The 13,090-nt window shown below is 37.6% G+C and overlaps 1 protein-coding gene across 1 annotated transcript; it reads left to right on the top strand.

Annotated features, from left to right (window-relative positions):
• The first annotated feature begins 10,554 nt into the window (after positions 1–10,554).
• On the top strand, positions 10,555–11,169 carry LOC149783340 (protein CFDP2-like). The gene has a single exon (XM_089933372.1). It carries the CDS (start codon positions 10,555–10,557, stop codon positions 11,167–11,169), a length of 615 nt encoding a protein of 204 aa, XP_089789498.1.
• Positions 11,170–13,090: the final 1,921 nt, after the last annotated feature.

Below are 13,090 nucleotides of genomic sequence, written 5' to 3'. Positions count from 1 at the left end.
CTTTTGTGCGGCTATTACCCACAAGTAGCTATACTACCTGCCTATAATTGCCTTACATAAAAACATGACGGTTTTCTAATTAGACTATTGATATGGGTATAATCACAGGGGAACAGACATTGGAAAAAAAATCGCAAGAAAATATTAGCCGTTATAAAACAAAGCAGAAAACCGACGAATGGTATTAGCAAATGGAATCCACCATCACAAGGGTCAGATTTAACTTGCGTGATGGGTTACCGTCCTTATGAAACGAGTACGGTGCATGTGATTAAAACGTCAACCCCCAGGAATCCTCACCGACGTTACCGTGTTGTTGGAAATGTCTTTTTGAACTAGTGATCAGACGATTTACCAAACGCACTCTTTATGGAATAAAAAGTTTGTAGTGACATTGCATAAATAACATACCAGGATTTCGTTACTCCCCAGATGGTTGCATAATCACCGATGTCACTATTATGACGTTGCAGTTCAAATCTCGTTTACGTCATAATCCTGATTAGAAGTCTCGCGGATGATTTATCATGGTTTACGTATAGACGCGGCTTTTCAAAAACGCTTAATCACTAAGTTGAGATTTAATCTTTGATACTTTCATTGTTCAGATTCTAGTCGTTTTAACGATCCGATCGCGATAGGAAGAATATCATTTTTCGGTGAGTATACACTGATGATTACCGACCGACATGGGTTCGTCGAACGAATCTGATTTGCTAAAAGTATTATCACCTAAATCAGCCCCACGTTCTTGTTGGTCTGGCACCAAGATGATATGCCGATGTGTTTGTATGATATAATCAAATTCATGAAGATACATCCGGACGATCATGTCGTAACAATTCAGCCGTATCAATTATTAACTGATGTGTTTCATCACGTCAAAAGGGTTACATATAGAGATGACATCAATCAATCCTCCGATTTGTTATTTTTGATGCTGTCTATTAAACCAAAATGCAATATGTTATCTTATGTAACAGTTATGGCTTAGAGGAGTACTCACGCAGTATTCAGTAACTACAAGAGCGAGGAGGAATACTATTGTTCGGCACAATGAGCGCAAAAGATTATCACTTTACATCAGCATTGAGGTCTATTCAATGACAACAGTGTCTAGAGAAAATATCAGAAACGAGAATGTTACTCGTCACAGGATTGTATTCGAATCTCATAGACGACTCATGCCCATTGGTTATATAATAGATCATATCAATGGTGATCTACTTGACAACCGTCTGGTTAATCTCGTTTTAGTTACTCCTCTGAAAACACTATAAAATGGGAAAGTATTACTGGTGTTCTGCAATGTCCTGAAGAGCGACAAACATTGATACGGATGAGCTAATGTACTTTTATTCGATAAGCAAAGCGTCTAAATAGCTAATTATTCACTCAATGACAATTAAGAGAATCTGCGATAGGAGGCAGAGAACATTGATATCGCTATCGAAAAAAGCAAAAACGTCTGGCATGATGTTCGGTACCAACTATAAGCAGCATTATTTTTCTCGTAGTGTGATTGATATCTCATCCCCGACTTAGGGCTTAATTCAGTGACCAGGTCATCGACAACTGTCAACTCTTGATTCAGCTTGTGCATAATAAATCGTTTTCAAGAAGGCATAACCGGATTTGTCTTTAAATGTTTGTGTGTCACGAGCGCGGACTTTGTCGTGTTTTGGGGTTTTGCAATTTTGGCTCTAATATTTAAATCCACCGAAGAATAACACCAGCTCTAGTGGTGTCAGTACTAGCGGTGGTAAACGCAATGGGTGCTAAACTCATTGCAAGGCGTATCCTTCTGCAGTAACGGTAAGGGTGTTTAAACACGAAGACGTTTAATGATAATATTGTTTGAGTTCGATGAGATCATGCTTGATTTCACAAACACGCTGTTTACTGAGAAGTCAAATTCAGTGATTGGTTCAATATTCTACTTCTGCGTCGATTAAAACCTGCAATAAAACCTTTAACTCTAGGAATTGTTCCGTCAAACATTTCATATGCTTATCAACGTTTAGGTATGCTGACTGATCATCTCCATGGCTTGGATTAGACATGCTGATCTGTGAAAATCAGCCTCCTGCACAATGGTTTTGATTTGTTTATACCTAACCATGTTATCGCGATTCTCAGGTGTTACTTTCAAATCGAGATTGTCGAGGTATATGTATGTACCATTTATATCAAGATTAGCATAAATTTTATCATGATTGTATCACTAAATATAGTCGAATCCTCTCACAATATTAATATTTTTGCATTGACTTTGTCCCAGTCTTTTAACGTTCTTTCGTTCGAGGTTGATTGTGGTTGCATATTTATATACACGGTATAATACTTCGAATAGTCTTAGCGTGGATTATTAATTATTTTTCTTACAAGTCCCTTTACGCGGCTGGAGGATCAACATAATTTCCAGATGGAATAGTTAAATTGTCACGACCAAGCACTTCCCATCAGTACCCTCCATCAAAAATCTAAATACCTCCATTTTCACCGTAAGCCTCTGTATCGACTTTTCCGTTTCTGTCATACAACTTCAAGTAAAAATACTCTTCCATCGCCATATTTTATCTATCTCGTTATCTGGTTCGTATTTATCTAAAGCATCATCAGGACTAAATATGATTTCCATGATGGGATTTTTATTAGTCTATGCTCTTAAAACAAGTAACAGAAAAGAATGAAGACAAAAGGGTTTGTACAATTAAACAAATAATGCATTTCCCTAGAATACAAAAGGAAAAATGAGAAGAACTTACGGTGTTGCTAATTAAATCTAAAAATAGTCAAAGAATTAAAGCACAAGACTAAGTAATAATAAATCCGGATGAAAATCATTTCATGTATTGAAAAGATTTTAAATTGAAGGCAATAACGTGTCTGTTATTGCCTGTGATGTACTGTTGTGTCAACAGTCTTTTGTTCAATCACATTAATATTATTCTAGCATTGAATTCAGGATAAATTCCAATGAAAATCTTTATCCAAAAATTTTATCAGAGCACTTTGTATTTCCAGAGAAAATAATCACTTGAATTCCATAATTTGAAGAAAATAAAATTCAGCCCAAACTTGTCACAACACAATGCAAACTTAAGGTGCTAAATGTTAAATCACGACTGGTAAAATCCTCACAGTCACAAGATAATATAGATCTTTGGTTGAGCTCAGGTCACAGGTAGCATTTTCTAATAACATCCATTACCTAATGGAAAATAACCTTCTAGAATGATCTAATGAGCATTGTTTGTTTACAACACAATAGTCTATCGAATTCATCTGGGAATCTCCAAAACACTGACCCTGATCAACATACTGACTCTTTCTTGTTTACCTGAATAATAATCCTGCTAAGAAGCTCAAACACGTAGAGAATAATGAAGCTATTATTGCTTTAATAAATGAAATAAAAAAAACAAAAAAGCCAACCAGGTCAAGCAGAGATGAACTCAGGTATGGACAAGGTGAAGCCCAGCAAACAATGTTACATTACAATATCATGAAATGAAATAAAAAATAAAACTAACTGACAAATAAATTAAATATACATTACAGTATCATTATTTTCGTAGTAAGTTTGTAATGATTTCTCAACGCGCGACGATTTTACACTTTTTCGCGATGGTTTCTTTCATGCATTTGTGCTCGTCTTGGTGCTTTTTTCATCTTCATTGGTTCGCAGATTACGCGGTCATTTTTGCCAAGATAGCATCTACGATTACGTCAATTAAATTCAGACTCAATTAGGTTTATGATGTCCTCGATTTCCATCATCAACATTGTAGATTGTCCTGTAAATTTTGCAATCTTGCAAATTGTTTTGTCCCATTTCCGCCATGGACACAACATTTTTGACAAGTCCACCGTAATTAGGACTAGTAACTTTTTCAAGCGCGCAAATTGGAGCTTAATTAAATTGCTAGCGATGCAAACGATATATATATATATATATATATATATATATATATATATATATATATATATATATATATATATATATATATATATATATATAGATGCACTGATAGATAGTTAGATAGATAGATAAATAGATATTCGATTGTGATCTTAACTGGAATGAAGCTATCATTTTATATTGCAGTTGTTCATATTTCTTCAAAGTAACGCGATATTGCAAGATGTTTTCTGTCTCCCTCTATTTTGTGATTCAGAGTAACATTTAGCAGCCATGAACAAAAGACTTGATAGCAAATTGCTTTGATGAATCGACAACTAGAAAATCCGAATATGTTGTTGTGAAACCAATAAAAAACAAGAATAGCAACATCAATTATAATAATAATAATAACAATGCATGATGAGAATCTTGTGTGTTTGACGATGTGTCGTATTTTACTTACGGCTGATGAACAACTGTCAAGACTTTGGGCCTGTTTCTCTTCCTGTTCTACTGCGTTGATATTTTCCGATTCAATCAAGGATTCAGCCTCTGTAACAGCAAAAAGACAAAGTAAGAAAATGACATTCATTTTGAGCTTACGTCCTTCGTAATAGACTCGCACAGAATGTAGAGGAATAATGATTGCACTCCTTGGCGCGCATGCCCTTATATACAGTCAAATATCCCGTACCCTTTGCATCCCACGAACAATGAATCGGTCGTTGAATAAATTGCATTTATGATAACTTGCATGCCTACCAAATGTTGATTTCTTAAAACTGTCAGCATAGAAGCTAGATAATATTTGTTAATTGAAGCTTGAAACTTAAAAATAATAATTTTGAAGGCATATTACATGCACAATTACGACAACGTATACATTTGTAGTATGACATTGTACTCTAGAGGTGACTTGCATGACATATACGTTTTATAAAACCTGTGGGTATGTCACAAAGGCTGTGTAATTTGAGTATTGCTCTTGCTCTGCCTTGAAGGCATATACAGGAATATATTCAAGCTCAGCCTTGTTTTTAATACGTGCATATTGTTTTGTTGATCTGGATCTTTAGGAACCCTTATCGCTTCACAAGAATGTGCTGAAAAAGCAGACGTTTGAATTTGTTAGACTACTATGTTCTTTTTTAATATCGACGTTCAATGATCTGGTTGTGAAAAGCAGATACATTTGCATCTTTCTGTGAATCATCGATTTTGGTGACATTAGGCCAGCACTTATCTATCCCTGTACACACATAATATGAATATCTCATGTTATGTTACAACAACTAAACTTACAGCTGTTCTTACACATGTTCATTAATGCGCAGGGGGAGAAAGGGCGAGCTCCATAAATGTTTTTGCTCTATTATTTGACAGATAATTAATTGTCAATACCAACAATGTACAGTAATTTCAAAACCCTCATATATGAAACAAAAGTGTAACGTTTTCAATAGATTATATATCCACCATGTATTTGTTTATGTCAAATTGCCGAGGAAAACCATTTAAATTATATAAGCAGCTCAGATAATACTTGATTTGTTCTTTGCTACATATGTTATATATGTTTTTACTGCAGTAATATATAAACTAAAGCCAGAATGGTCTTCGAATGAAATATTTTAATAGAAGACAGCAAACTTATTTACATAATGCAAGCAAAGCTTTAAGCTATGTTTGCACTTGTTTCAACTGCAAACTGTTTTCTTAACTAGGTGTAACTTGATGACAATTTTCTACACTACTGACAGTAGAAATGCGTTGCTTTTTGCTGCAATAAATCAATCACAATTAATCAAGGCCAAACTATATAAACTTATGTTATTACTTTAGGTTCAACATCATGCCTGCATGACCAGAAAGCAAGTTGCTACAATCAGAACAGAAGTACCGGAAGCATGACTTGCAAATACACAGGATGACATGTTTGGATTCATGGTAAAATGCATGTTTGAAATGACATGATGGGATACATGTGATGTATGATAGACGTTTGCCGCAACGAACTGCGTAGACATCACATGGATGTGATACTGTTATAAAATGAGTGCGAGCATTATAAAAGTATAATTTATAATTTGAGAGGGATAATTGGTCACTGTCTTAGTTTCGCTAGAAACATACGGCTTGCCGTGAGTGAAAAACACTTTTGAAACTAGTAGAAAATTATTACAAATATTTATCTTTTGAAAATCTTGATTTTAAATTCTCTCATCTGATATATTGGAACAAACTCATTAATATTGTAAGTTGTTGATAAAGTCGAACTAATAAATCATAATGTCATCACTAGTCAGATTTGAAAACACAATATTTAAATTCTGTTAATTTGCAATACTTACCTGAACTCAGTTTGCACATATTGCCCGATGAGATGACCTAAATGACGATATATGTATTATCGTATTATTTAATATCTAATTCTAAGATTAAACCATCGACCGTACAGTTGACGAAATGTATGATACATTTTACCTAAGGGAATGTTTACAGGTAACACGACCCATTGCACTTTTTTGTAAACAATTAATTCAATAAATACACCTCTACTTAATTATAGGATAGCTTATTCAGTTGTAACAATAACATCGAATACACATGTTTTTACCATAATGTTCTTATAAAATCAACGCAGTTTAAAGGGTACTTGGGTAAATCCCATTTAAATCTCAGAATTATATATTGAGTAATAAAGAATCCCATATATAAATATGTTCTCATCTAGGTCATATTATTAGGCAATAGGAGCAACCTATGTTCAGATATGTATTGCAAAGAAAGACAATTTAAATATCCTATTTCCAAATTTAACGCGTTTTAGACTCAAGATTTATTAGTTCGATTTTATTAACAATTTACAACAATTATGACTTTACCTCTGCAACTTGATGATGCGAAACAAATGGGAAAACGGTTGAGGTTTATTTCTTCTTCTTCTATAAATATGAATTTTTCGACTTTATATGTTCCGTACTGATGAAGTTAATATCTATCAAATATTACAGTGAATACATTTTACCTTTTTTCTCCATGCTACCTTAGTGAAGCATACATTACATTACGACTATCATTACTTTTAGTGTTTTGTATTTGAACATCAGAAACACAAATTGTATATGTGCAGGTGTAGACTAGTAATTTTCTCCATGAAAACGATAATTCAAAAACACGTACAGATGCAAATATATCTCCTTTATACGGTCATGGCCTGAATAGTCTATTTGAAAATAGAACAGGATCTAAGAAAACCATCATTCTGGGTTTTCATCACTTTACTGGGTAGACATACGGGCTTTCTAAAGACCAAGGGCAAAAACATAGACCAAATAAAATTAACAAACGATAACATAACAACAAAATGACACCTTTATGTAGTATAAACAAGGCTGATTTTGACATTATTTCTACCTAAGTCTCCATGGCTGATCTTTAGGTTCATCAAAACAGATATACACCAAACTCAGAATAGACAGTATTTGCCTCGTAGCTAAAACTTTAGCACAAATGTATGGATTATGTAAATCACATATAGAGTGCAATTTCATATTACAAATCAGTATATTGTCCCTATGCTGTATGCAGTATGACTTGGAAGTGCTGATATTTTTTAGCTTGAAAGCTACAAGTAGCAAATAATGCTCACCTTCTATGGCAATATTCTTGTGCAATCCATATTTTAAAGGTAGCTTAATTATAATACATACAAATGAATTCAATGACCGCTTCTTAGTTTTGTTCATGCAAAAGGTGCATTGTATCTGTATGTATATAAGGGAATGAGCGTCATGGAGTCAAGAAATTATTTCACTTTATTCCGGGCGAATCTGTAACGAAGGAATCCAGCTCAAGATGAACTTGAACGTCCTTCTGTTACCTCGTCTTTTAGTTCTAACAGAAGCTGAATTGATGCCTGTTTCTAGCCCGCCGGAAAACATCAGCGAACTGGAACAGAAAGAGACACGAGGTTATTGACTGTTGTTCAGCTGCCGTAAGTAAAACGCAACCTAACGCCAAGACCAACGACTTTAAGAAAGTGTGAGAGAGTAGCAGAAGTAGTACAAGTAATGGTGGTATTGTCATAATTCTTCTTCTTCTTGCATATATATATATATATATATATATATATATATATATATATATATATATATATATATATATATATATATATATACATATATATATATATATACATACATACATACATACATACATGCATATATTTATGTGTGGGTGAGTAAAGTTTCATGAAAATGTTTATAAAGCGGGTATTGTTGTCATGTTTAAAGTTATAGCTATATTGGCCATTAATTGCATCCATCATTTGCATCGTGTACATGCCTTTCAATGTATGTAATAATGTATTTTTCTCATATATATATATATATATATATATATATATATATATATATATGTAGTCAATACATTTTTAAATAAGCAAGCAAGAATTTTGTTAATTACATTATAAAGACTATCAGTACATAGATTTAATGACATACCTTCACTTTTCACCAAACACCCACATGCACACACCACCGCCACCTTCACACTTTCATAATTTAATAAATGGAGGCCACATTGTAATAAAACGTCATGTTGTTTGTAGGTAGCTAAAGCCTGCTCGTTCTTTTCGATAGCAGGGAACATTTCTTCTGACTGAGCTAACAACTCAGTCGTTCGCCTTTCTACGCTTTTTCCCACATTCTGACATTATGGCGATGTGGACAGTATCCCTTAAATGTTCTCTGTTTTCATTGACTGCAATGAAGATGGCTTCCGCTAACACTGACAAAAGCAAGCATCGTCTCGTATGGGAGGGTATTACTTATGTTAATTCGAAGTCTCCCCTTTTCTTGAAGCAATGCATTCTATTTGGCTTCAGTTTCACTTTGCTGTTAACAAGATAATGATCAGTGTGGGAAACTGCGTTATGGCAATCTGATTAAAATCCGATCTCAACTATCCCACGTTACGATCTAATAGCGACAGTTTAGGGATTATATTATGTTGAATTATGTTATTACCATAACCTATAATTTTATCAACCAATCAGAGACTGAGTAGTATGCTGGAAGAGGATCAACATGTGCCGCCCATTTTATGTCCCGTTCGGATCCAATGCACATTGATTTTCCGAGTCTGTGTATAAAGCGACTATCCCCTTAAGAATATATATATATATATATATATATATATATATATATATATATATATATATATATATATATATATATATATATATATATATATATATATATATTCAGGCAATGTATGGGCCTTATTTAGAGAATGTTCTCACAGAGCTAACAAAACATGCCAATATTAGCGTTCTAAAGAGGTCGCGTAAAGTCTGACAAGTCTGACAGGTTGAGCAAAGTATGACAAGTATTGTGTATTCTAAATCTATATTCTTTCTATAATCATGTATCATCGTTTTCAAGACAATGATGTATTTATGTTCATGAAACTGTATGGGTTCATCCAACTTTATAACTAACGTTAGCAACCTCACAAGTAAATTATATTGCTATAGTCCACTTTTCTTTTAAAGTATCTGTGCTTTATCTAGGATACTATACTTAAGAATCAGACGAGACATAGCAACCCTTTCCCAAAGAAAATCCTATTAGATTTTTCTTAGCACATACATGCAGCTTTGTAAATTATAATATACGCGCAAAAGAAGAAACTTTTATTTCTTTGTTTTCAACGTTGCATTAACTTCATTGCATATGAAGTCTGGAACCGGCGGAATGCGCGGAGGAACAACTAGTTGATCAACGGGCAGAAAGGCGGACCCAGCAAGACGATATGGAGCGCTAAGAGCACGGCAAGACACGTAGGATGCCTTGATCATCCATTGCATCCAGTCTTCATTCCAGCCGTCTTGACTACGTCTTGCAAGTGGACAAAGTGGAGCCTGGGCGAGAGAATGAGGCTGACGCAGCGCAACTCTTCCTCACTTTAATCCAACTCACGCGAAAGTCATTTATGTCATCACCCCTACCCAAGTCCTGCGGCGATGGGCTAGCTGCCACGCGCCTGGTGTGGATGCACTGGCAGCCGTAGTGGCGGACATGCACGCAGGCGGCTCAGGCCATATGGTCATTTTCCATTGATCTGAAGCAGAAATGAATTTAGGCAGCCGTCTTAGCGACTAAGCAGACCTCTTCAGGATAGCGCTGCTTATCTCCATAGCCTGAGGAACGGGCTAGAAAAAGTGCCCTAATAAAAGCTTGCTTCATCTACCCCGACCAGCTTACTGCGGCTGAAGGGAATCCCATTCTTGCGATCGAAACACAAAGAAAACCCAAAAAGTTTCACTCACTCTTGGTGCGTGGAACATATGCACTCTATTGGATCGTGCAGAGGCTGACAGACCAGAGAGAAGAACTCCCTGGTTGCAAGAGAACTTGCTCGCTACAAAATAGAGATAGCATCCCTAAGTGAAACACGCTTGGCCGACGAGGGCCAACTGACTGAAGTTGGAGCTGGTTACACCTTTTTCTGCAGTGGACGTGACACCGATGAACGTCGGGAGTCTGGAGTTGGATTCGCTGTCAATTCGAGTTTGGTGAATAAGCTCTCCATCTTACCAAAGGGAATTAATGACCGGCTTATAATGCTGAAGCTACCCTCACATGGAAAAAAAGCAAGCCACACTCATTAGTGCTTATGCACCAACCATGACCTACTCGAAGGAAGTCAAATACAAGGTCTACCAGGATCTGGAAACTCTGATTGCTTCGGTACCAATGTCACACAAGCTGATCATTCTCGGTGATTTTAACTCCAGAGTTGGCGCGGATCACATCATGTGGAAGGGAGTTATTGGTAGACATGGAATTGGCAACTGCAGCAGCAATGGACATCTACTCTTGAGAATGTGCGCAACATTTGATCTCCTGGTCACAAACACCATCTTCCGTCTGCCTAACCACAATAAAACAACTTGGATGCACCCACGGTCTAAGCATTGGCATCAGATCGACTACATTTTAGTTCGTAGGAATGACAGGCAGGATGTCAGTGTGACAAAGGCCATGTGTGGTGCTGACTGCTGGACATACCACAGGCTACTGATCTCCAAGATGAATCTAAAAATTCAACCTCCCAAACGTCCGCAGGTAATTAAAGTCCCAAAACGACTCAACGTCTCCAGGCTGAAAGTCTGCAACAATGAGCAAGCTCTGTCTGAAGCTCTTACAAGCCAGCTAGAAACCACCGACTCTGATAACAACGACGTAGAGAAATGATGGATTTCCTTCAAACATCTTTTGTACTCCACTGTATCTGAAGACCTTGGCGTCACTGTGCGAAAGCACCAAGACTGGTTTGACGAGAACTGTGAAGAAATACAGTCCCTGCTAGATGAGAAGCATCATCTCCATCGTGCATACGACATCGACCCCAAGTCCGCTGAAAAGAATGATGCCTTCGGCAGAGTTCGCCAAGCTGTGCAGAAGAAACTACGCGAGATGCAGGACACATGGCTGAGCCGAAAGGCTGGTGATATCCAGTCCTTTGCCGACAGAAACTACATGAAGAATTTCTATAGTACTCTTCGTGATGTTTATGGCCCAGTAACAAGAAGCACATCCCCACTCTTGAGCTCCGATGCCAGCACTCCCATAACCGAGAAGGAGAAGATACTGGATCGCTGGGTGGAACACTTTGACGGTATCCTCAACAGACCCTCTTCCATCAACAATGAAGCAATCAACCGTGTACCACAGGTGGAGATCAACGCTAGGTTGGCTGACCCTCCAACAGTGCTGGAAACTGATAAGGTCATTGAGCTCCTGTCTAGTGGAAAAACTCCAGGAGCAGACTCCATCCCAGCTGAGATCTACAAGTCTGGTGGGCCTAAGTTAGTGGGAAGACTAACAGAGTTATGTGGCATGTGGAAGATGAAACGCATACCTTAGGAATTCACAGATGCATCCATCGTCCACCTTTGCAAATGCAAATGCAATCTCCAGTCCTGCGACAACCATAGAGGAATCTCTCTACTCTGCATCGCTGGCAAGGTCCTCGCCAGGATACTGCTTAACAGACTCACAGAACACCTTGATCATGGCCTACTGCCAGAAAGCCAGTGTGGCTTGAGAAAGGAGAGAGGCATCATCGACATGATCTTTGCTGCCAGGCAGTTACAAGAAAAATGTCTTGAACAAAATCTCCAGCTATACACCACCTTCGTGGACCTGACTAAGGCATTCGACACTGTCAGCCTGAAAGGCCTTTGGAAGATCATGGCCAAATTTGTATGTCCAAAAGTTTTCATAAAAATGGTGAAACAGTTTCATGATGGCATGCTTGCCAGAGTCCAGGAGCAGGGTAACTATTCCAAACCTTTTGCAGTTACGAATGGTGTGAAACAAGGATGCGTCTTAGGCCACACTCTCTCCAGCCTCATGTTCTCCGCAATATTGATGTCTGTTTTCAAGGACAGCGATGTTTGAGTAGGTCTCAGACACCGTCTGGATGGGAAGTTTTTCAACATGAGGAGGCTCCAAGCCAAAACCAAAGTCCAAGTTGTGAAGATTCGCGACCTGCTGTTTGCAGATGAATGTGCCCTCAACTCCAGCACGGAGGCAGGCATGCAACAGAGTATGGACCTTTTTTCCAGAGCGTGCTCCAACGTCGGCCTCAGCATCTCTACCAGTACCGAGGTTATGCATCAGCCAGCTCCTGGAGAAGATTACCTGGAACCATCCATCACTGTTAATGGCCATAAGCTCAAAAATGTAGACAGGTTCACATACCTCGGCAGCACCCCTTCACAAGCGGTCCACATAGACGATGAAGTCAACACTAGGATTGTCAAAGCCAGCATAGCATTTGGTAGACTCCGCTCAAATGTTTGGGATAGGAGAGGCATCATGCTTGCCACCAAACTCAAAGTCTACGCAGCGGTTGTTCTCCCCACCATCCTCTATGCTTGCGAGACATGGACTGTGAATAGCCGCCATGTTAAAATACTGAACCACTTCCATATGAGTTCCCTGAAGAAACTACTGAAAATCAGATGGCAGGACAAGGTACCAAACACAGAGGTGCTCACTAAGGCCGGCATAACAAGCATCCACACCATGCTGTGCAAGGCACAACTCCGATGGGCTGGCCATGTTGTCCGCATGCCGGTAGAACGCATACCTATGAAGGTATTTTATA

The sequence above is a fragment of the Sinohyriopsis cumingii genome, chromosome 14 (assembly GCF_028554795.1).
Source record: "Sinohyriopsis cumingii isolate HCF-2022 chromosome 14, ASM2855479v2, whole genome shotgun sequence".
Lineage (NCBI taxonomy): Eukaryota > Metazoa > Mollusca > Bivalvia > Unionida > Unionidae > Sinohyriopsis > Sinohyriopsis cumingii.
Note: the sequence above shows the minus strand (reverse complement) of the source record. Positions and strands in the feature narration are given on the sequence as shown.

What these genes read in the sequence shown, in the direction of transcription:
- LOC149783340 (XM_089933372.1), top strand. Translation starts at nt 10,555, where the DNA reads ATGGAAAAAAAGCAAGCCACACTCATTAGTGCTTATGCACCAACCATG.